This window comes from Melanotaenia boesemani, chromosome 4 (genome assembly GCF_017639745.1).
Source record: "Melanotaenia boesemani isolate fMelBoe1 chromosome 4, fMelBoe1.pri, whole genome shotgun sequence".
NCBI classification, from domain to species: Eukaryota; Metazoa; Chordata; class Actinopteri; order Atheriniformes; family Melanotaeniidae; genus Melanotaenia; species Melanotaenia boesemani.
This window is the reverse complement of record NC_055685.1, coordinates 4,563,796-4,589,540: the sequence shown is the minus strand read 5'-3', so window position 1 is coordinate 4,589,540 and position 25,745 is coordinate 4,563,796. Positions and strand designations below refer to the sequence as shown.

Genomic DNA, 25,745 nt, shown 5'->3' with positions numbered 1-25,745 from the left:
GAAATTTAACTCCATTCATTACTGTTCATCACTAAGACAGGTCAGAAGATCCTGGATGGAAGTACGGGTTTTGACTGGAAGATACTTCTGCAAATCATCTGTAAAACAAAAAGAGATAAAATACCTTAAAGATGGACGCCAAAGGAAGCATATATACTGAAAAAGAACAAAATAGACCCTGGAGGTACACCACAGGTACACAGCTGAGGAATAGTGACCCAGACTGATGGAGAAAAGATTTAAACCGTGTTAACATCACACCTTTAAAGCAGAAACAAGTGTCAAGGAGCGATAAAAGAATATTATGATTTCCTGTGCTGAAGACGGCAGTCAGGTCCGTGTTAGTGTGTAACAGATTGTAAGAGTGGGTGTATTTTTAAATTGTTACGTTACCTACAAGAGCATGTTAAGGCTTGTATTTTTGATTTGCAAAAATGATTGTTTTTATTACATAAAGCCCTTTTTTGTATGAACTCTTCTTCATAAATTAAATTTGATTTTATTTAAAAATCTACAACAAGAGAGATTTATTACAAGAAACTAAAGATATTGCAATAGCAGAATGAACAAAGTACTCATACCAAACTTAAATAACAAACTCCAAATGGACTGATTAAGGAAAGACAAATGAGGACGGGGTGGATGAGGTTCTGGCAAACATGGAGACCTGACGCAGAGGGAAATAATACCAGAAACAGAACATGAACTGAAAACAAAACAGAAACAGAGCCGCAAAACTTGACAACCAAACGTTCCTCAACAGTTCACTTAAGTTAACATTTATTTTTATGGCAAAGGAAAAACAAACATTTAGACGACATTTATAAAATGTTCACTCCTGGAATATATGTTTAATAAAGAAAATGTGAAAATAACAAATGAAAAGAAAAGACCTGAAACAGAAAAGTGCAGCTTCAGGGTCAGAATAAAAACTCATCTGCTCCTGTAGGAGGACAGAACCCAACAGAACCTCCACTTCTGGACTCACGTTTTCCCAGCATCAACAACTGGAAATGATTCTGCACAGCGAACATTTTCTCTGATCTGCTCATGAATCAGGACAGATCAGATCACCTGTTGTCTCTGAGTGGAGGTTCAGGTTTTGTTTAGCCAGCAAACACAAAACATCCGGGCTGTGTTGAACTTTGAGGTGCTATGCAGGTCTCAGTCCGGACTCAAGGGACAGAGTCCGCCATCAACACAGGATCTCTGAGAAAAGACTTCATCAGGGAAAAGTCTGTTTAGTTCCTTTTAAAATGTACATACGTAAACGGTACATTTATGTTTTCATGTAGCATATGGTTCATATTTGAACTGTTGTAAAATGTAAATGTGAGGATACAATAACATGAAAGAGTCTGCGCTGGAAAAAACAAAGAAAAAAAAGAGAAATTATTAAACAAGCTCTGGTCAAAAATGAAGGTTCTACCGTTTGCTGATAGATTTGTGCACTTCAATTTTTTCTTTTTTCTTTAATTTAGCATGCTCTTAACTCATTTTTTACTTCTTTCACATTATCCTCATTTTTATCTAGACCTTGACAGTAGCTCAGGAGGAAGAGTGGTTGTCTGCCAGTCAGAGGATTGATGGTTTGAGCCCTGGTTTCCTGGTACAAATAAGTACCCTCTGTTGGTACTACAGCAGACATTCCCAGAGTCTATAAGAGTTGAATGGGAGGCAGAGCCTTCGGTTATCAGGCCTCTCTCATGGAACCAGTTAGCAGTTTGGGTTTGGGAGGCAGACACTCTCTATATATTTAAGATTAGGCTAAAAACCTTGCTTTTTGATAAATCTCATAGTTAAGGGCGGGCTAGCCATCCATTATGCTGCCATAGGCTTAGACTGCTGAGGGACGTCCCATGACGCACTAAGCTCTTCCTTTCCTTTCAGCTCTCTGCTCTTTATTTCCCATCTATAAACTTATGACAGTGTGGGCATCATAAATATCAATGAATATATATTTTTCAATAAGGAGTCCAGTCTATTCTGATGGTAAATGACGAGTTTGTGTTAATAAGTGTGTGAACTGAGGCACTCCAACCATGACGGTCTTATGAAGCTGAAAGAGAGTGTAGAAACTGCTCAGTATAAGAAGTTATTCTATTTGAGACCAAGGGAATGTGCTGTTTTATAATCTTTATGCTAACAGAAGCAGCTGGTAAGCTGAGACGTAATGATAAACTGATGGATTACGATGTTTGCTGACTGTTGCTGGGTGTTGTCTGCCTGCCTGTGTGGAAACAGACTGTTGCTAAATATGTGGATTATCCTGTCTGACTGCAGAGAACAATCACATATCTGCCTCATCGCAACTGAAATGTGAAGCCATGATGATTAGCCACGTCAATAAGGGGGAGGATGAAACTAATTGATAATTCTTTCATTATATAATTACAAGGCGCCACCACCCAGACTAGGTCATAACAAAGATGGATTTCTTTTGTGTCATTAGCTGCTGCAGAAATAAGTCGGTTGGCTCACAGAGAAACAAAAAGCTCATCATAAAAGGTTCTGAATAGAAAAAATAAAACACAGAACATCTCAGAAAACATTAACAGAAAGAAGCAAAGCCTGAAAGACAAAGTCCAGACTTAAAGAACTAAACCAGAACCAGAAATCCTCTGGAACCACATCATGGGGAGCAGAAACAGCTTTAAAATGAACTGACAGGCAGCTTGAGGGGAGGAGGGAGAGCTGGTGGTGTGAAACCAGTCTGAGACTCAGTTACAAAACCAGTTCCAGCCACACTTCCCTGCTGGGAGCTCTGAGATTCCTACTTCAAATGAGCAGACCAGAACCTCCCCTTCCCCATCTAAAATCCAACATGGCTGCTCTACAGGTAAGCAGAGGAGTGCAATAAACACACACACACACACACACACACACACACACACACACACACACACACACACACACACACACACACACACGCACACACACACACACACACACACACACACACACACTCTTTACTTAATGTCATCAGTTTGATTCTTTCAGTAAAAGCTCATGAGATTTTAAACTGTTTTCAGGGAGGAACATCGATGCAAGAGCTTCAAATGGTTCATGGAGGAAATAGCTTATGACATCCCACTGCACTACCCACTTCCTCCCAAAAATGTTGAATGGGGAGAGGTAAGCATGCACACACACACACACACACACACACACACACACACACACACACACACACACACACACACACACACACACACACACGCACACACACACACACACACACACACATTCAGATAAATGATAAATAAACCATCTATTTTCATAATTATGTTTTAATCATTGTTGAATAAAACTGATTTACATGAATTACATGGAGTTAGCTAGGAATAATAATATTATTCTTTAAGACTGCCTATATGCTGGTATTGTTGGTTTACATTCTTTTACAGAAATTGTATTTATGTAAATTTGATCATTTTATGCTCTGCTTTTATGTTTTTTATATATTTTTATTTTTGATTTTATTTGCAAAAAGACTTTTATTGTCAATTCACTATATGCACCAGACATACAGGAGAAAAAAAAACAAACAAACAAAAAAAAACAAAAACCCAATAGTAAGGTCAAGATAAAAGTACAAGGGCAGGAATAAAATAAGGTAAGTAAGGTAGGTATTCACATTTTTCAGGGCCACTGTCCAGTACTAAAAACCTAAGCTCCATGAATACATGATGAAGATAACAACAAGGGAATAAACACTTAGTGAATGTCTCAGTCAGTGGAACCTGGAGGAGAAGGAGTTGGATGATCCATGAAAGGAGGAAAAACCCCTACATGGGATGTATCACCGACAGACAGCTGAAGTGGCGGATGTGAACAAGTCCTACCAATGGCTAGAGAGGGCTTGACTGAAGGACAGCACAGAGGCGCTAATCATGGCAGCACGGGAGCAAGCCTTGAGTACCAGGGCAACTGAGGTCCAGGTCTGTCACACCAGGCAGGACCCCAGGTGCAGGTTGTGCAAAGAGGCCCCTGAAACAATCCAGCACCTCACAGCAGGGTGCAAGATACTGGCAGGCAAAGAATACATGGAACGCCAAAACCAAGTAGCCAGCATAGTGTACAGAAACATCTGTGCAAGTGACTCCAGACAAACAACATCAAACATCTCAGTCCAGAAGAGTGTAGTCCTATGAACAGCTAAGATACTGAAAAGTGCCTGAGCTGGAGATGAACCGCCATCTTTATACAGTATTGATGCTGGGCAAAATATACAATGTACAAAAAAGCAGCATTACTGCAATTACAGTAACAGGAAAGTGATGTAAAAATAAAAGTTGCTTAATTATGTGTGCTGGGATGTCCTCTGGAGCCTGTGGTGGTGGTAACACGAGGAGGATATGAGGCTGATGGACAACCCCCACTTCACGCACACATGATGCACCTTGTATGTGACAGTTATGTATGTATATATGTATGTGTGTGTACAACTGGTCTCAGAGCTTGGTCCGCATTACTGGCAGTAAATCAGATTAGTTTCAAGTGAGGGTTGGAATCCACCAAAACTGCTATTTGTCGCTGATTCTGTTAATAACTTTTTTGGACAGAATTCCTAGGTGCAGCCGAGGTGTTCCGGTTTGGTGGCCTCAGGATTGGGTCTCTGCTCTTTGCAGATGATGTGGTTCAGTTGGCTTCATCTTCAGCTCTCAAGTGGAGGAGTTCACGTATCTCTGGGTCTTGTTCACGAGTGAGGGAAGGATGGAGCCGGAGACCGACAGGCGGATCGGTGCGGTGTCTGCAGTGATGCGGACTCTGCATCGGTCTGTCATGGCGAAGAAGGAGATAATCCAAAAGGCAAAGCTCCCTCCCTCCTTTTCAACCCGTCTCCATTTCCTTTGTTCTTTAATTTTTCTTTCTCTTACTATATTGTACATTGAACAAAAATAAACAGAACATCCAAATAACGGTGGTACATTACAGAGACTAATTATAAAACATAAGAAAACTTTATTAAAAATGACTAAAGTAGATGTAATGAGAAGAAGAGAAAATAATATAAAATGCACATTACATATACATATTTGCACACATATAAATAATAATGACAGCATACTTAATCCAATAACCAGAATTCACACTTAATTATTTAAAAACAATTTTTAAAATGGCCTTTTTATCTTTTAATTTAGAGTTAGATGGTATGATATATATTCGTTACGAATTATATACTGTATATATATATATATATATATATATATATATATATATATATATATATATATATATATATATACAGTATATAATATAATATAATATAATATAATATAATATAATATAATATAATATAATATAATATAATATAATATAATATAATATAATATAATATAAAAGCTGGAACGCGGGCAACTGGGCTGTGACGTCACCCCCGTTTGCTGCTCCTACTTCCGGGTTAGCGGCGCGCAGCCGTACGCCGCAGCGGAGTCAGAACCGGATCAGAAGGATAACAGCAGGAAATGAGAAGAGTGTGTGGAACACAGGAAGGAATACTAGCGGACATTCTCAGTCAGTATTGATTGTTATTGATCAGCGTAGAGCGGGAACCCTGTTAGCATCCGGCCAGGTAGCCTAGCTTCCAGCATGAGGCTCAAAGTGGGATTCCTTCTTCGGAGTCTGCTCGTCATAGGGACGTTTCTGGGTCTGGTGCTGCTCTGGTCCTCTCTGTCACCCAAACCCAACGACGAGAACCCGTTTGGAAAGAGGGTAAGAACAGGGACTTAAGTGTGTCACAAAGGGAGGTGCCAGCTGATTCCCCATGACTATTCGGTATGTTGACAGTCTAGTTTCAGTCCTGGTAACACGCTGGTTACAGGTGACCCGCTCCTCCTATTGCGAGTCTTCCATTCACGTCTGTGCCAACACAGATATCCAGGACCTTTCCAGGATCCTTCCAGGACTTACATCCGCATATGTCACCATGATGGTGTGAGTGAGGAGGCAGGCAGGCTCGAGGTTGGGCTGAGTGGAACATAGTCTTCAAGTGTATTATTAATACCCCAAACAGAAATTTGTTTTATGTGCCTGTGGGGGAAGTTTGAGTCAAATTTGACACCAATAATCACTAATGCTACTGATCGAGCTGCGGTTTGTGTGATTGTAAATCAGAGTGTGTGGAGAGTACCAGATTGTTCAAATGTTAAAATCGTTGTCCAAACCTCAAAAAGGTGAAACATCTTTGTATCTAAGACAGTGAAATCCTGGGATCTGTGTCAGCTGTTCTTCTCTGTTCTGTTGGATTATCAACTACACATTATGTAGAACCTGTAATTATATCAGAGGGAGATGTAATTACATCAGTTTGGAGTACGACTACAAAACTCAGCTTTTTCTTAGCTGATACACACTAATCCATCCATGCATGCAGTGTACACGAAGGATCCACGTATGCAGAGTTTCAAGATTCATCTTGGGTTAAATGATCTGGTGGTAGACATAGTCCCACACTTTAGGTTTGCAGGTTTAGAAAAGGATCTTCTTGATTTTTAATAGTAACAAATATTGCAGAAGTGTCAGCAATAGAAAATTAAATGAGGAATGATGGAAGAAAATTTTCTCATGAAATAACAAAAACAACAAAGAAGTAGAAAATTATGAAAATTAAAAAGATAGTCACGCATGATTGTTAGAAAATTAAAGAAAATTCTTTATATGTCTTATATTTTCTCATCATTATTTCCTCTGTACATTTCCTCATTCATGCTCTTCTTTTTACTTTTTCTTGTTAGTGGTACTCCCATCATACTGTGCTGTGCTAGCCAAGCTAGATGACCCAGCACTTCTCTCCTGTCTCATCTGTTGCCACAGCAACAGGATACGACTGGTCCTCACCTCCAGCCTCCACCTGATCCTCAAACATCTGTAGCCTGCAGTTGCCATGATGTTGTGAGGCTGCTCATATAAAACCAAAACACTGTCTGCACGCTGCAGATCTGGACCTTTAGATCTAGCGTTGCCTTCAAGTTCACATCAGTCTGTGTGTCACAGCAGGAGCTGCTGGTTCTGAACAGAGTGGGAGATTATATCACTGTACATGTGCTGGAGGCTTCTTGTTCTGGTTGAATTCAGCTGCATTCACAGCGGTGATTTTCAAACCTTCAGTCCTGTGTTTAATGTCTTATTGTCCACCACACAGGAGGACAGTTTGCTGCCCAAGGGAGATGTGGCAGGTCAGTTTAAGGCTGTGGTGCCCTGGCCTCATGTGGAAGGGGTGGAAGTTGACCTGAACTCCATCAGACTCAAACATGGTGAGACACTCAGTTCCACTCAGTGTATGTATGCGTGTATGTATGTATATATATTAGTGCTGGGCAACGATTAAAATTTTTAATCGCGATTAATCGCATGACATGCTTAATCGCATCGTTACTCGCACAATGTCTCTTTCCTTTAAAAAAAGGACTACAGCTATAAAAAGAAAATGCAGTAAGTTTTGGTTTACAAACACTTCATCAGGGGTCTCCAACCTGCAACTCTGGAGCTGCAAGTGTCTCTTTGGACCTTCCACAATAGGCTCTAAATATGTGGCTAAAATATTTTTTTGAAATCTATCTTTCTTGTCATTAGGTTGAAAACCATCATTTTTCACAAATATCTACATTCCTTAGCAGAAAGTCTGTCTATCCTCTTTTTTTTTTTTATAAAGGTTTTATGTTTTTCTTTATTTTAAAACCTTAAAAATGGAAATAAAAATGTGGTTCTTCAAAAATAAGAAACATCCTATGGTGGCTCTTCATTAAAAAATATATATTAAGTTTCCTTTTTGAAAAGTCTCGTAACATTTGCGTCTCTAAAGTAGTTTTATTTAGCTGGCTGAGGGAAAAATGGCTCTTTGGATTGGAAAGGCTGCAGACCCCTGAACTAAACACATAAACAGGTTTAGCAGCAGTTTTCTCTTTAAACAGTAACAGTTAAAATATTTCTTCATATATTTTTATAAAACCACATATTTATGAGAAAGAAGGATGAAATGTTCAGGATTTACTAACTAAAAGGTAAAAAGTCAGCAGGATGGATTTAAAGCTGTGAAGCTGCTTCCTTCTAAACACAGAAGGAACAATATGTGATGAATATCAGCATCAGGTGAACAGACAGAAAGCAGGATTAGAATCTCACAGCTTCTAGATGGTGAGGAGAGAGAAATATTCACAATATGCACAATAACTACCATCCATGCACCTTCAGGGCTTCATTATCCAGATTTCTGGCCTATAATTTCTCTAAACTTTCATTTTCAGCCTCCGCTACCGGGAGTTAAGGGGTTAACATCTCGTTTCGGGTGTAGCGTCAGGTCTGTAGATGTAACTCTAAACATGTGTGGTATCCACAGAAAGTCCAGAATCTCAGCTACCAGCTCAGTAAAACCATTTCTATCACCAACAAACACAGTTAAGACAACAAATTATTTAAAGAGCAGCTACACAAAGTCCGAAAAATATGTAAACACAAATGATGTCTCCCCGTGTCCACCCCACGGCATGAACACGAACAAACAACTCCTCTACTGAAAGCTCACATCTCACAGATTCCACAGCTGGAAGTTTCATCTCGCTACGACCAAGATTCACCGAACCAGAGGTAGAAGAAGACCCGATTTATGCTTCACGTTTGTAAAAGTCAGAAAGCATGTTTTACCTTTGCTGTCTTGCATAAATTAAAAACCGCATTTATTTTAAAAAATCCTCATAAAAAAGTTTTCCGTCCAAAAATTACGATGTTTTGTTCATCTGCATGTACTTTCACAAAGAGATACGTCGGTACTTTTTTTTCTTCTTCCTGTTCCAGACAGAAAACATCTCTTTATTTTAATAAACCCGCTCTCTCCCGATCACGTCAGACGCAGCGCTGCAGCAGGGAAGGGAGACATGGACGCCATGTTTCTGTCATCAAAGCCAGCGGCCAGCAAAAAAAAAACATAACGCGCGATTAAAAAATTTAACGGCGATAATTACGCGTTGCGTTAACGCGCGATTAATTATATAATGTATATGTGTGTGTGTGTGTGTAAATACTTGACATTTTTATAAAAATGACATGTTCTCTATTTAGTGTGGGGGAATAACTTAAACTTCCACTGTAAACTCAGTCTTCTTCACATCGAATCATCCTGGATGAAAATGTGCCATCCACAGCCACATTCCCATTCTCAGCTAGTAACCTGATTACATTTCACTCGTTGAGTCTCTGTTGTGTGTCATCTTCCTTCCTTCCATCTTCCTGTTCTGTTTGCTGACGTGATGGCCCTGGACCGTTATCAGTACTTTACACCTAGAAGACAAACAAAAAATAAAATTTGAAACCATGATTGAATTTTCCATTTAAACCGCCCTTTAACCAGCAGTCTGCATAGATTCAGGTCATTATTTTCCTGTTTCTATCACACTGGTCTTAAACTGCACCCTTTGAGTCACCTCTTGGTTTGTTCCTGTTGTCTCCAGGTGGGTCGGACCATCTCCCGGACCAGCAGCCCAACCAGAAGCAGGTCATCCAGCAGCAGTATGTGACCTTTAAACCTCACACACATGATTACACCAACCCTGTTCTGAAGAAAGGCATCCTGGGAAATTTTGAGCCCAAGGAGCCCGAACCTCCAGGGGTCCCTGGTGGCCCTGGAGAGGCAGGCAAGCCATTTGTTCTGGGTCCAGAGTACAAAGACTCCATCCAAGCCTCCATCAAAGAGTTTGGCTTCAACATGGTGGCTAGTGATATGATCTCACTGGACAGAACCATCAGTGACCTGCGGCATGAAGAGTAAGAACACACACACGCTTCACACATTTTATCAGCTGTTCCTGATGCTGCTTCTTGTAAAAATAGTACAGAACCTTGGGTCAGAACCAGTAACGCATTGACGGGTTAATATGATTAAAATCAGAGTAAACATCATGTTTTCCTCCCGCTGATAAAACCTCCTACTGCCATGCAGGTAAACAAAAAGTGGAAAACAAAAATTGAAATCCAGATACTTTTCTCCATCTTTTTGTCCTATTTATACTAGGCTGGCTAATAATAATAAATTAAAAAAGAAACGTGAAAAGTATCTGTCCAAGTACAGAACCCTGAGGAACTCCATGACCTACTCTGTTAATGGAAGTGATGAGTCTTCCTCACACACTAAACTGAAATCTGTCAGATAAATATGACTTAAACCAGCCTGATGTGGTTCTTTTAATCCCAATAACATGTTCGAGCCCTGTGACTAAACGTTCTGATCAGTGGTATCAGATGCAGCCCTGAGATCCAACAGAACCAGTAGACCACGAGGAGAGCATTGGTAACTTAAACCAGGTCTGTTTCTGTACTATGATGAGCTCTAAATCCTGACTGAAACTGAGGTCTGTAATTATCTAACAGTCCCGGATTGAGAGGAACTTTATCGTTACGACTGAGAGTTGAAGGACACCACTGCTGCTGTTGTAGGAGCCATTTTAAAAACTTGTATTTTGTTTGGGCACTAGGTGGTAGCATGTGTAGCCTATGTCGCTGCTTATTTAAGTGGGAACCTTTCTGCAGGTGACAGGTGTTGCTGGTAGGAAGGTGAACACAGTTTTTGACCGTTCATTGCTCATTGATTGTTCACTCAATTCTTACACCTAATGTTGGACAGAAAATGAAACACGTTGCTGTATGGATAAGCCACACTCGTGCATTGGGAAAGAGCGGTGAGCCCCACAATTTATGGATTTATTGAGCACTTTAGTAATAAAAGAAACAAACAAATTGGATTTTGTGCATGAGTACGACAGCGACGATGACGCGTCAGGAAAGTTCCTATTAGCAATACTCCAGGTGCTTTAAGCAATAGGCTTAGCACCTTTACAGCTGTGATGAAGTTTCCTCTCAGCTGCTGTGTTCTTTTACTCTGATGTGAACTTAGAGGTTATTAAAATCATCAGATCAGAGAGAATTATGCAGAAATACAGTTAATGTTCACTTTAAATTCCAGAACAAAGAGTTAAAGCCTGCAGTTGTGTGTTCAGGCACTCCCAAGTGTGCGAATAAAGATCGTTCAATGACGTCAGTGTGAACGACCTTCGTGATGCAGGCAGTCAAAGATAACTAAACATGGCTTTATTTGACGTTACATGACTTTTTATTTTATTTTATTTTATTTTATTTTTACAGATTTTTTTTTTCCTGACATGTTCTTACTTTTTCCGTCTATTTTCGCTGCTCAACGTCTCCAAGAACACGCTGCTCTGCTGCATGTTTAGTGGTGCAGCAGTGAAACAGGTCCCCCTCAAACAGTTTCCTTTTACATAACGTTCCCATCATTGTTTAGGTTGTTTAAACCAGTGTAGAGACAATACCGAAAACAGATAGTTCTTTCTTCTTCCTGTTGGAGGCTGCAGACTCTCAGGATGACTGTCCCTGATGTCTCCTGTCCAGGTGTAAGTTCTGGGATTATGATGACAGACTGCTGACATCCAGTGTGGTGATAGTTTTCCATAATGAGGGCTGGTCAACGCTCATGAGGACTGTCCACAGTGTCATTAAGAGGACCCCCAGGAGGTACCTTGCTGAGATCGTCATGATAGACGACTTCAGCAACAAAGGTGAGTTTCCTGATCAGATCCTTAACAAATCCACACCAAGCAGAACAGGACAGACTGGACAGGAAGCCACGGAAACGATACTGACTATACAGCAAAAACGGGCCTTAATGTGAAACTGGAAACCAGTTAAAATTATGTGAATTTTCTGTGTTTGTGTGTGTGTGTGTGTAGTCCATCTGAAGGAGCGTCTGGAGGAGTACATCAAACAATGGAACGGTCTTGTAAAACTCTTCAGGAATGAGAAGAGAGAAGGACTGATCCAGGCCCGGAGTATCGGAGCCAAGAAGGCCACTAAAGGACAGGTATGCGCCCACCTGGCCGCTGATGACCGGAGTCATTAATCTGCTGCAGACCTGGTCATTCTCCACCATGTGACGTTTTCCACAGCTTCCTGTCTTTCTGTGTTGCAGGTTTTGATCTACTTGGATGCTCACTGTGAAGTTGGAATCAACTGGTATGCTCCGCTGGTTGCACCAATTTCAAAAGACAGGTAACACACACACCTGTTGTGCCTTACATCTGCTGCTGTCTTATTAAACAATAACATCTCGCTGTAGCGCTCACAGCAGATCAGAAGGTTTTATTTCATGTCTGTTGTCTGACAGCATCGGTCTGCAGGATCTGATCACCTGGAACTCTTACAGGTCCCTGTTTAATGGGGTTTGAGGGTCCATGTGATGCTCTGCTGGACTTTATTCAAGTTGCACTCTCCAATCAGAAAGCAGCAAGCTGTCCGGTTGGTCAGAACTGTCAGTTGTCACGGTCGGAGTTGTTGCTTTGAAGATTGATTTTAACATAAATTAAATTATTGCTCATAATTTTACCTTTCAGTTCCTATTTAGCTCTGACTACTGGACTGTACCATTATTACCCAGAGGGGGGAGACCACAGCTGTCCACAGAACCAGCTGCACCCGTTTCATACACTCTGTTGGACTATGAATTCGTTTCTCAAGTATAATAATATAATAATATAATATGCCAGTTATTTGCAGTTTATTGTCGCGCCTGCAGCTGCCTGGTGGTGATGAAATGCAGGCTGTGAAACACTGACATCTACTGACTACAGCTGGCCTCTGTTTAATATGTGTACATGTATAAATACAGGTACATATACACTCAGTGGAACACTTTTATCAGGTCCACCTTGCTAGTGCAGAGTTGGAGCTTTTCATTCTTGGTGTCTTAGATTAAATAAGGTGTTGAAAACCTTCCTCAGAGGTTTTGCTCCATATTGACATGACAGCATCACACAGTTGCTGCAGGTTAGTTGGCTGCAAGCACGATGAGCATCCGTGTTTTCATAATGTTTCCACCAAAATCTGAGCCTAGCATCTGAATGTGGAGCTGAAAGGGAGACTCATCAGACCAGCAACGTTTCTCCATCTTCTATTAAGGTTATTATAGATAATATTCACAGTGTGTGTGAATTGGTACTGGGAGGTCTTGAAACAAGTTTCTACAGCTAAAATTGGATGTGAAAGATACAATAGGATCTCAGAGTCTCAGTGGGATTATTTAACCTAAAATGCATGTAAAATAGGCAAATTTAGGATTTTATAACTAAGAAATAAAGACTAACTCAAAACACGGTTAATAATCTTCCACACTCTGCTCTCTGAGTATATAATTTTTATATGAATTTATTTAACCATTGTTTTGGCCTGGCGAGTGTCAGAAAATGATTGTAAATCAAACCTTTTTGGCTGCATATACGATTATAAGACTTGGTAAGACAGGCCATTTTTTTAGTACATTCTTCTCTGACATAAAGATGACATTCTGGTCCACAAAACTGCTGCTCACTGGATATTTTCTCTCCTTCAGACCATTCTCTAGAAACCCTAGAGATGGCTGTGTGGGAAAATCCTAGTAGATCAGCAGGTTCTGAAATAGAGCAACAACCATGCCACTTTCAATATCACTTAAATCCTCTTTTCTTCCTCATTCTGATGCTCAGTTTGAACTTCAGTGAGTCGTCTTCACCGTGTCTACATGACTAGATGTGTTTAGCTGCCATGTGATTGGCTGGTTAACACGTAGTTAAACAGATGGATAAAGTGGCTGCTGAATGATGGTTTAAATCTATAAATATTGGTAATACATAAACTCAGGTAAACATGTGTACATGTAGCAGAAATCAAAGTACCAGGTACCAAAAGTTGAGACTCATTAAGTGGAAATAAAATGTGTATGTATATTGTGTGTGTGTCTGTGTGTGTGTGTAGGACAGTGTGTACAGTACCCCTGATAGACTATATAGATGGTAATGAGTACAGTATGGAGCCCCAGCAGGGTGGCGATGAGGATGGCCTGGCTCGAGGAGCGTGGGACTGGAGTCTGCTCTGGAAGAGAGTTCCCCTCAGCCAGAGAGAGAAGGCCAAGAGAAAACACACCACCCAGCCCTACTGGTACAAACACACCACCATCTGCATGTCAAAACTCATCCCTGGTCTCTTTCTGTCTCCACCTCCCATCCCTCCTGTCTTACCCCACAACGTGTCCTGATCTGTCTTGGTTTTCGACCCCATCACCTCCCCATGTCTTTGTATTGTACACCTCATGGTCACCACCCCCACACCTCCCCCATGTATCCTGTATGCCTGTCCCCACACTCACTGTGTCAGAACGGTCTGTACGGTGCCTCTGATCGACTCCATCCACGGACAGAGCTTCATCTTGGAGCCCCAGGGTGGAGGAGACAGCGACGGCTATGCTAGAGGAGCCTGGGATTGGAGCATGCTCTGGAAGAGAATTCCTCTGGGAGACAGAGAAAAAAAATTCAGAAAAACTCAAACTGAGCCATATAGGTACAAAAAACCGATGCCTTCTGACCCGTTGGGACATTAGGGGAGCAGAGACGCCCCAGATAAAGATTCCTTATGATATGTCTGACATTAGTGCTGAATCCAGTTTAACATTCAGGCCAAGTTTCCAAAGAGGCCTGAACAAAAAAAACTGTGGAATTAAAACATCTGCTAAAATCAAATTAACCTGGAAAATATTATATGTGTGTGTACATATAATATACATGCATGTAATGTTGTGTACATATCATAACTAACCAGCTGAGCCCAGCCTGTAACTGATGGTGGGAAATTCCTGTGGTGCGGTCTGCTTCCTGGTCCTGTTTGGTGGGTTTACTCCAGCATGTCTGAGCTTCCCAGTTAACATGTCGTATGTGGTCTGTTCCGGGGTGTGGGAATGCCTTCCAGCCTCTCCTGATCAGGTCTAACTCCAGGAGCCATCTGAGTTTGTGTTGGGTCTTTTAATGGGTCTGCAGGCCAGTTTCTGGTGTGGGTTGGGTTTGGGCTCAGACCTCCATCTTCACCCTTTTCTCCCCCAAAATCAGTTTGTCATTGATCATGAGTGTTTGTTTCATGTGATGCACTTTGATGTTTTTAAACACGGATTTGATGTGTTACTGTGACATGATGTCACAGTGCTGCATCTCATACAGCATCAGTTATACAACCTCAATTATAGAAGAGTTTGGACCTTGTGTAAAAAGTTAATAAGCACATAATCCAGTAAATTCAAAGTCTCATCAGGACATATTTTATTCACAATAGATAATAAACAACAAATCAGATGCTGAAAGTGACATTTTACCATCTTATGGAAAATATGACCGTATTCCGAATTTATTGACAGCAATACATCTTAAAAAATTAGTTGGAACAGGGTGATGAACCACTGTGGATTTCTGCTTCCATGATGCTCCAGATGTTGTGTACTGGTGAAAGGTCTGGACTGCAGGCCAGTTCAGCAGCCGGACTCTTCTCCTGTGAAGCCATGCTGCTGTGATGGATGCAGGATGTGGTTCAGCATTGTCTTGCTGAAATCTGCAAGGTCTTCCCTGAAAGAGATGTTGTCTGGATGGGAGCAGATGTTGCTCTAAAACCTCCATGTTCTTTTCAACATTGATGGAGCTTCACAGATGTGGAAGCTGTCCACACCATAGGCACTAATGCAGCTCCATCCCATCAGAGATGCAGCTTTTCACCTGTCCACTGATAAAAAGCTGGATGCTCCCTCTCCTCTTTAGTCTGCAGGACACACCGTCCATGCTTTCTAGAAAGAATTTCAAATTTTCATCCATCTGGCCACAGAACAGTTTTCCACTTTGCCTCAGACCATTTTAAATGAGCTTTAGTTCAGAGAAGATGGCAGCGTTTCTGGATCCTGTTCACATATGACTTCTTCTTTGCATGAGGAACTTTAACCTGCATTTGTGGATTTCATGGTGAACTGTGTTATTAAAGGTTGGTTTCTGGAGGTCTTCCTGAGTCCATGTAGTGATTTCTAGTAGAGAATCATGTCTGGTTTCAATGCAGTGCTGCCTCAGAGCCCCAAGATCACCTACATCCAGCCTTGTCCCCCGCACACAGAGATTCCTCTGGATTCTCTTAGTCTTTCGACGATATTATTTACTGTAGATAATGGGATCTTCAAAGTCCTGATACTTTAAATTGAAGAACATATTTCTGAAATTGTTCCACAATTTTTAGACCGAGTTTGTCTCAGATTGGTGAACCTCTGACCATCTTCCATCTGAGAGACTCTGCCTCTCTGATGCTCCTGTTATACCCAGTCATGTTACTGACCTGTTGCCAAAAATACTCCTCTAGTTGTTTTTATTTCATGCCAATGACTTTTCCAGCCTTTTGTTGCTCCTCTTTCAACTTTTTCAGATGTGTTGCTACCATCAGATTCAGAATGAGGTCATATTTTCTGTGAAATGATAAAATGTCTCAGTATCCACATCTGATATGTTGTTTATGTTTTATTGGGAATAAAATGTGGGTTGATGAGATTTGCATTGCATTCTGATTTTATTTACATTTTACACAGAGTCCAAACCTTTTTAGAAATTGGGTTGTGTATGTGCTTAGCTGGTGCTCATATGTTAATGTGTGTACTTGTAGGTCTCCAGCTATGGCTGGAGGTCTCTTTGCCATAGAGAGAGACTTCTTCTTTGAGTTGGGTCTTTATGATCCTGGACTTCAGATCTGGGGAGGAGAGAATTTTGAAATATCATATAAGGTACGTATGGATTGTTGGGGTTGTGGAATCACATCATTCCAGCACTGACGTTATTCCTCCTGTGTGTGTAGATCTGGCAGTGTGGTGGACAGCTGCTCTTTGTACCATGTTCTCGGGTCGGTCACATTTACAGACTTCAGGGATGGCAGGGAAACCCTCCACCTGCACATGTTGGATCTTCACCCACACTGAAGGCAGGACCACCAGATTCCAGACGAGATTTACACAACTCATATTCATGGAAATGGATTCATTAATCTTTAACCCCATCAGTTTATACACACACACACACACACACACACATGTACAATAAAACCAGGAACATTTTGAGTGTTTTAAACCTCACTGAAAAGTCAGATACAGTCAGTTGCTTCCTGACAATCATCTGCTAAAGCTGAGCTTCATCATTCAAACTTCACTTCCACCATCTTCACATGCAGTCACTGACTGTAGTTCATCTAACGGTTGTTATGAGGTGACTGGACTGACACTTGCATATTTGTGTGTGTCTACAGAACTATGTTCGTGTGGTGGAGGTGTGGTGGGACGAATACAAGGACTACTTCTACGCCAGCCGTCCTGAAACTCTGACGCTGGCTTATGGAGACATCAGTGATCTGAAACGCTTCAGGTACACACAACATATTTACTTCTCAGAGTTGTTCATGCTGTCTGTTGTCTCGTACGTGAAAGAGCAGACAGCTGCCTGTTCATGAGGAGCAGGTGTATACCACTGAAACATTTTAAACCGTTTCCATGAAAACACCAAACAGCTGCAGATATTTATACAAACATGTTCAAACGTATATTTAAAAACAGTACATGAGGCAGAAACCGAGTTGAAAGTGAATATTTGGTCTGACCCCTCTTAGAGAAGCTTTCTTTCTCTAAGTAGTCTTTAGGAATATTTCTCCAGGTTCCTTGAAGGATTTTCCAAAGCTCTTTGGATGATTCTGCCTTTGTTCTGATCTCTGTCCAGATGATCCCGCACTGCTTCAGTCATGTTGAGATCTGGGTTCTGGGGAGGATTCATCCCTACATCAGCCCTGTTGCAGCTGATTTTCAGTCCAGTTCTTGTGTCATGTGGCATACCTCAGCCTTCCTGTTTTCCTTCCTTAAAGGGGCAATAAGCGGAAATTCATTGTTTCTAGATTGAAGGAATTAAAAAATTGGCATGTGAAGAACTAGAGGTGTAATTTAATCTGGAGTAAAGCATGACGTCTCGCGTTTACCAGCCAGTCCGTCTGCATGTTTGTGTACATTCATGTGAATCACGCCTCCTCTCTTCTCTCAGAGCCCTCGGTCCTCTCTCCCTATAAAAGGCTGTTGCTCATATTTTTGAAGCTAAATGGTGAATAGCAGAATGAAATGTTAACCTATAAAAAAACTATACTGTTGTTGGCGAAGATGTTGCCGGATAAATAAAGGGAATAAACGTTCCACAAAATGGTCATATTGTTTTGCTCAGTGTCTTTGCACTTTGCACATTTGTTTGCAGATGAGGCGAGTTGGGGGTGATTTCACTTTTTGCTCCTTTAAGAATGGCTTTTTAACAGCCATGTTTCCATGGAGACCATTTCTGATGAGGCGTCAACCCAGTGTTGTTTTCGTCAACGATGACAATGACTAATTTATTTAGTTGACGAACCTTTTGTTCATGACGATAACGAGACAATGACGAGCTAAAAATGGCTCTCTGATGATGAAAACATGGCGAGACGTTTGTGAGATTTCACTGACGAGATGAAACAAAAATGTCCAAGGCCTGATTGTCCGACAAAAAAAATACACGACATTTCAGCCTATTGTCAGCTCAATCTGTCAGTCAGCAATGCTGCTGCATCTTGGCCACGCCCACCACCAGACGTGCAGCGCACACACAGATGAGCAGTTTATTCATTCATACATGAATAATGGCGGTAGTGTCGACGAAGGGGTTTGGTGGTCGGAAGGGATGAAATGATATATAGACATATTTTAACTATAATCCATCATAATTTCGCTGGCAGACCAGGTCAAGTTGAACATGTGTTCCTCATCCTTTGCTCATATTTTGGGCATGTGTATGTTCTGGGGGGAGTTTTGCAATTCAGAAAATTCTCACAAATAAAGCCACAGTTACCAAAGGATTTTGTTGCTCTTTGCTTTTTTTGGAGTAATTGATTCCACAGTTAGCACTTTATCTGTGCAATGCATAACCCGAAGTAGATCAGAAAGTATCTGCTGTTGGCTGGGAAACCTTCTAAGTCTAAAATCCATTCCTTTTAATTTTGTAATTATTGAAGAAAATAACCAAACAACAAGCTCACAATGTGTTTCTATATGTTGAAATTATAGATCTGCTATTTTCTTGTGACATTTTTGTATGATGAAGTAGGGCATCAATTGTTGAAAAAAGGTGAAATATAGAAATAAAAGGTTTCTGGCCAACAGCAGTAAAGTAAAACACGGCAGCATTTCATCCCTGTTGATGGGAAAGTCTCAGCTAAAGCTATGAGTCTGGTAAAGGATCTGGTTATTATGTAAAAGCATTAAGGTTACTTGTTTTATGAATTGCAATACTTGTTATAACCTGACACCCTTGATTCCACTTTTTAATAAGTATTATTGACCTAAATTAATTTGTTAAAAGACTAATTCTTTTTTTATTTGACTAAAACTAGACTAAAACCTTTTTGAGTTTTAGTCAATTAAAACAAACATAGAAATGACTAAAATGTGACTAAAGCTAATAAACATTTTCATCCTGAAGACTAAAACTGAGATGCCTGCCAAAAACATCACTGCGTCAGCCATCAGTAGATGGATCAACTGAAGGTTCAGATGCATCTCTCAGGTCCTGGTTCAGGTCTTTGTTGGATTTGTTCCTGTTTCTTCTGGGGATACCTTTCAGATCCGGATCATCTGCTGTGGATATGTTTTAATTCTTCTCATTTTGTCCTCTGTTTGTTCAGTTTTCAGCTAACAGCTTTTTACCTTGTTGCTGCTAAACTCTCATTTTCTGTCTTTGCTGTTTTTCAGAGATGAAACTATAGAAAAGGGAACAAATCATGTGTCTTTGTGACAGGCTGCTAGTAACAAAGAGCCTAGAAATCCTATTTAAAACTGGTTCTATAAGTTTTCTGTTATGTAGTGATGGTCAGATGAAGCCTCATGAAGCATTGAAGCATTGAAGCTTTCCAGCGTCGAGGCTTCATGTGGACATGAAGCCTCCTGTTGGCCAGAGTGTATAAAACAGGCAGCTTTGATCTGTGACATACTGTGTTTTGGGCTTTCTGATTAAAACAAAGATATGACCATAGAACTGGCTTCTATCATTACAGTGCATTTTCTAGTGAGTATACTATGACCATACCGTAGAGGGAAATTGACAAAAAGTTTTAAAAATTACATCATAACTTACACAGCTTTTCCAGCCTTTGAAAACACTCTTTCACACGAAGAGGCTTGGAGTGAGCTCTGAGCTGCTTTCTGAACCAGTACAACCGGGCAGCTAGGCTTCGTACGTAATGGATGCCGTCGCTCCTCTGAAATAATACAAGCTGCCATGCGCGCTTTGTGAAAACACTTTTTGGATTACTCGACACCTGCTCTGAAGATTTGAAGCAGGATGTCCCGTCCCTACTGTTATGTGTCGACGCTACACTAGTTCATCTGTTCGGTTAGGAGCCTGTTTTACGCTCTAATGATTCATAGGTCAGAGATAAGCGGCTTAACAAGGAAAGAAAACATATTTCTCTGTAAACTGTCAGGCACAAGGACTGGACTGAAAACAAGGAAAAACGTCCAAAGAAAACCTTTGAAGGACCTTCATAAGAATGAGCTGTTGATCAAGACCACTTCAATAGATCGCAGCAAAGCCTGATATGAGGAAATGAGGACTGGATCTGGACTGTAGAGAAATCTCAAAATATACAAATGTGACCAAACATTCTCCTAAAAATGACTGAATATAACATTTCTGTGTGTGAAGCTGAAGACGTAAAGATCTCATGCAGTTCCTTCCTTTTCTTTACTTAATGTCATCAGTTTGATTCTTTCAGTAAAAGCTCATGAGATTTTAAACTGTTTTCAGGGAGGAACATCGATGCAAGAGCTTCAAATGGTTCATGGAGGAAATAGCTTATGACATCCCACTGCACTACCCACTTCCTCCCAAAAATGTTGAATGGGGAGAGGTAAGCATGCACACACACACACACACGCACATTGAGCTACTGTTTTTGATTGGTATGACTGGTTTGTACTATTTGTCTGCAGATTCGTGGCTTAGACACCAGTTACTGTATCGACAGCATGGGACACAACAACGGGGGGAATGTGGAAATTGGCCCCTGTCACAGGATGGGAGGCAATCAGGTAACACTTTTGTCAGCTGATTAAAAGCAATTTCACTTTATTTAAAAGGTGTGGTCGCCGTGGTAACAGCTGAATGAAGAGGACAGCCTCTGTGTCCTATTGTGATGAGGCACTCAGTGTTGGAAGAGGTAAACTCGGCATGAAGCGCGTTGTTCGGACACTGTTGATCATTCTCTCATGAACCAATTAAAGTCATCATAACAAGGGGCGGGGCTTAAAACATATCAGGGTGGTGGAGAAACTGATCCGGGCTGCTCTCAGTACTGAAGGATTCCTGTGATTCTGGAGGACACAGTGAGGACAGAAACAACAAGAGACACTAACCCTTTGACTCAAAAGCTCACACATAGCATGGAGACAGGCAACAGCAGTCACCTGAATCACATGCTGCTGCAGACCCCCCAGTCTGTGCTGGAGGTCCAGAACCAGACACCTTCAGATCCTGACCAGGGTCACAGTCCAACACCCCCCTAAAACAGACCCAGACCCTGAACTTTGACCTCCTACAGTACCACCTGCAGGGTTTCTCTGGGCACGATCTCATCTGACTCCTTAGGGCACCTGTGGTAAAGAGCTGATGAAGTGCTGCACAGCCTGGTCAGAGTGAGAGCAGTGATACCTGATGGCTCTGGAGGAACCGTCCCTGACCTCCGATGACCCAAAATTGCTCAGAACCTTTAGCGTCTCATCAGTATCAGTGTGTTAATGTGGAGATCAGACCTGTGTGTGTGTTCAGGTTGAGGCCGAAGGTGTCTAACTGCTGTATTTTGATCCGTATGTGTGCAGCTGTTCCGCATCAATGAAGCCAACCAGCTGATGCAGTATGACCAGTGCCTGACCAGAGGAGAGAGTTCAGCCGTCATCATCACTCACTGTGACCAGAAGCAGTACACTGAGTGGAAGTACTTCAAGGTGAGACACCAACAAGATGTAACACGAACATCCACGGAAAAAAGAAATGACTGTTTCATATTTATGATTTGTGTTTGGATTCCTTGTGCTGAAACTTTGGACATCTACAAGAATTAAAAACCTCTTTTTTTCTCTTTCCAGGATCTCCATCGCTTCACTCACATGCCAACAGGTGAGTATGTGATCACACCTCACCTGGCCACCCTAACCTTCAGCGGAGGAAGGAGGATAAATCAGTGGCCTGAAGAAAACTGTTCAGATCATCTTCAGAGGCTGCTGTTGTTCTCAGTGTGATCAACAACACGCTTCATATGCATGTTCTGTTGAGAAGCAGCTCATTAAATTAACAGATCTCTTAGAAGTTAAATTCCTAATGTGATGATGATAAAAACACACAGTTCTGCTGGATGGTCGCTTTATTATGGGAGCCAGTGGATTAAGGCACAAACTGCAATCTCAGGCTTATTTTTGCATTTTTTCTTCTGTCATGAATTTCTGCATGTAACTTGTCACAATTCTGAAAAAAAATATGTGAAAACATTCGACTTCATCAGGAGAAGTGTGCTTTGACATTTGGTAGCGATCCAGTGCACATTGCTTATGAAAATCATAAAAAAAAAGTGACATTTTTTCCCATAGAAATGAATGGGGTTTTTTCAAAATGAGTAAAAAAAAAAAACAAAGGCCATGTTGGAGCCCTATAACTCGAGCATAGTTTCACATAGAAACTTCATTCAAAGTTTAAACAGGTGCAGACAGATCGTATTTTGTTTGAAATAGCACTGTGAAATCTTTTCCTGTGGCGTATCCACACTCCAGGGTGATGATAATATAAATAACATTACATTTACAAGATAAAAGAACAAGTTAAAAACAAGGCACAAACAAAGCAAAACTACAAAGGAAAAGCAACACCAAGTTCAAATAAAACACAGAAATGCTCAAATAAAAAGTTTATGTGCTAAAAACCGAGCGAAACGGGTGAGTTTGTAGGTCTGTGGAACAGGAAAAGGTGTAGGGGTGGAGCCTGTCCTTTAGGTAAGGGGGGGCCTCGTCATGGAGAGCTTTATTGGCGAGCAGGAGGATTTTGAATTTAATGTATGGGTTAGGGAGCCACAGAAGATTCTGGAGGACAGGGATGATGTGGTGTTGGGGACTGCTGTGAGTGAGGAGGCGGGCGGCAGAGATTTGAATGTACTGAAGTCTGCTGGTAGTGCCATAAAGGATGCTACTGCAGAAATTTGTGTGAGATGTTATGAAAGCGTAAATGAGTGTTTCAGTGAGAGAGGGGTGGAGGCGGTCAGTGTTTTCAAGATGATGGCAAGCTGTTTTAGTGACAGGTTCAAAGCGTTGGGTGAAGATGAGTTTAGCAGCAAAGATAACGCAGAGGTTCCGGCAATCGGGCGAGGGTGGAGTTTTTGAATGAGAGATGAAAATCTTTAATGGATTTACTGGAGTTAAGTTTGAGAAAATTATTTAGCATCCGGAGACTAATATCTGAGAGACAGTTTGAAGGACTAGTATGAGTCTGGGGTTTGATTGATTTGCCACAACCTCTAATTTTGCCCTTTTAAATGATTTAAAAAATGCCCCAAACAAACTTTCACACTTACAGTTTCTCCTGTACGTATACAAATTATACATCAAAACGTAAGTGTTTTCCCTTTCTTTCATCCAACATGACCGTCATTATGATAGGCTTCACGGTTTTCTTTTTAATTGCCTCCAAGTGCAGAAGACACCCACCCCTGACTTCCATTAATTTTCTCCTGAAGTGAGGAGGTGAGGTGTTTTTAACCTGCCATAAAAACTACATAGGACACCTTAAAGCAGGGGTGCCCAAAGTCGGTCCTCGAGGGCTTCTGTCCTGCAGATTTTCCAATGTTCCAGTTTCAACACACCTGACTCAAATGAAATGGATCCAACTGCTTATTAAGTTTTGCACAATGACCTGTTTTGGAGCAGGGACACATCAAAAACCTGCAGAATTGTGTGACACAGCAACAACTTTCATTTAATGAACCACACACACATCTGTATCACATTGTGAGGACATGCCATACACATATTTACATACTAATGTCTGCATGTTCCTCGTGTTCTTCCCTCCTGCTTCTCCAGGAAGGCAGGTGGCCCTGAAGCATCTTATTAAAATGTCCTCAGAAATGTTCTAGTTTGATATTAATATGTTTTAATATATCTGTAACCATAAACCAGGATAGGATCAAGCCAACCGGCTGAACATGCTGTATCATCAACATTGTCCACAGTGTTCCTCAATGTAGTGATGCTCACTGATGTTTTCCTTCCAGGGAAATGTCTGGACCGCTCCGACCTGCTGCACAAAGTCTTCATATCCGACTGTGACAACAGTAAAACCACCCAGAAATGGGAGATGAACAACATCGTAGCTGTGTGAGGACTGGATGAAGCTTCTGGAAGCTGGAGGACAAATGTGGGCTTTTATCAGAACCCCATCCATATAAAATGTTGAGTCTTTGGCTCAGCTGCACCTTCCAGCCGACTCATGCCTTTAATAACGTGAATCCCACAGACGGAAGGAGGACCAGTAGGACCGCTGGACCGAACTGAAGCTTTCTCTGACCTTCTGTGATGGTTGAGTTTACATCGGTTCTCTCTTTGATCTTTTGGGAATTCTGCTCTTTCCTAAACTTTGATTCGGGAAGTTCAACTTCATTTTTCTGATTAGCTCACTTACCAAAGAGACCGTGTGAGTGGAGGAGGATTTACTGGGATCAGATGTGCTTGTTGTGGATGGTACGATATCTGAAGTGGTCAGAGTCTGGAACCACCAAGCACTCACTGGTTCATCATCATATTCATTAAGTTTTATGAAGTTTTGTGTCTGTAAACAATGAAAACGGAAAAAAATCTGTTGGATTTTGTGTCGCCATTTTAGTCTCATCAACTTCTGAACAAATGATGAAGGAAAAGTGAAATAGAACAAAATCCTGAAAGAAAACTCTCCAGTTCTTCATATCACTCCAGGTCTGTGCCAGGAACTGTCTGGACACAACTCATTTTTTCTGACTGGTTATTTTTCTGTTTCTTTGCTTTTATTTCTGGGAATAGCGGCAGACTTCAGGCTGCCGGCCTCACCGACCGTTTGCAGCCAGGTGACCGGGCTACTGTGACCAGGTGACCGTCTGGAATAAAAATAAAAAAAAAGTTGGGGTTGTTGGGACGGGACAGATTCTGGTGGGGTCATGAAAACGAGATTTGATGGTGTGGATCATGTTTTCAGCGTTTTTACAATGTCAAAAGAATTCCTTTTAAAGATGATGGTGTGTGTTATGTGAAGGGCCTGAATGATGTACATATCTAATTTATAGCAGAGATTTAATAACGTGGGCCATATGTTTGGTGACTGAGGAAATTAAAGACTTTTGCTACAGCTCTGTGTTGTCTCACTTCATGTGGTGGACTTAATCCTCTTGGGACACGTTATCTGAGATTTAAATTGTAAAACTTGTTAGTGATCTGCAGAAATACTCTGATTACTCTGCAGTTGTAAGGTGATGAACAGGAAGCAGACTACAGAGTACTGGTCAGCCAGTTTGTATACAGAGAATTAAAAATCTGTCAGGAGCCTCATCTTTGTTTCCATCAACTTCCAGCCTTCATCAGTTATGACAAAACTATAAGTTTTTTTTACCCAACAGGTGAAGTTTAAATCATTTATGTTTACAGCAAAGTCATTTATGTTCAGTTGTCTTTGATGATAAAGAACTGAAACATTCCTGGTCACAGATTTAGCTTCCTCACATTTACTGATGGGAGAAAAGAAAACATCATATTCTAGACTTCAGGAAACTAGAACCAGATCTCACCAACTTTCTGC

General features: G+C 41.1%; 1 protein-coding gene and 1 long non-coding RNA gene across 3 annotated transcripts; both read left to right on the top strand.

The window, feature by feature from the left end:
• Positions 1-2,532: 2,532 nt before the first annotated feature.
• On the top strand, positions 2,533-4,864 carry LOC121638063. Its single transcript, XR_006009984.1, has 3 exons — positions 2,533-2,839; positions 3,033-3,135; positions 4,566-4,864. It is a non-coding gene; the product is annotated as an uncharacterized LOC121638063 (long non-coding RNA).
• A 528-nt stretch (positions 4,865-5,392) lies between these two features.
• galnt7 (UDP-N-acetyl-alpha-D-galactosamine: polypeptide N-acetylgalactosaminyltransferase 7) lies at positions 5,393-25,298 on the top strand. 2 transcript variants are annotated; one of them, XM_041982495.1, is made up of 15 exons: positions 5,393-5,718; positions 7,148-7,259; positions 9,450-9,762; positions 11,401-11,567; positions 11,739-11,869; positions 11,978-12,057; positions 14,194-14,376; positions 16,495-16,612; positions 16,684-16,806; positions 17,128-17,243; positions 20,688-20,790; positions 20,873-20,971; positions 21,758-21,883; positions 22,025-22,055; positions 24,196-25,298. In XM_041982495.1, exons 1-15 carry the CDS (start codon positions 5,596-5,598, stop codon positions 24,300-24,302), a joined length of 1,932 nt encoding a protein of 643 aa, XP_041838429.1. In that variant the 5' UTR covers positions 5,393-5,595; the 3' UTR covers positions 24,303-25,298. The 2 variants fall into 2 exon arrangements, with proteins under 2 accessions (XP_041838429.1, XP_041838428.1); XM_041982494.1 differs by lacking the exon at positions 14,194-14,376 and adding an exon at positions 13,795-13,977.
• Positions 25,299-25,745: the final 447 nt, after the last annotated feature.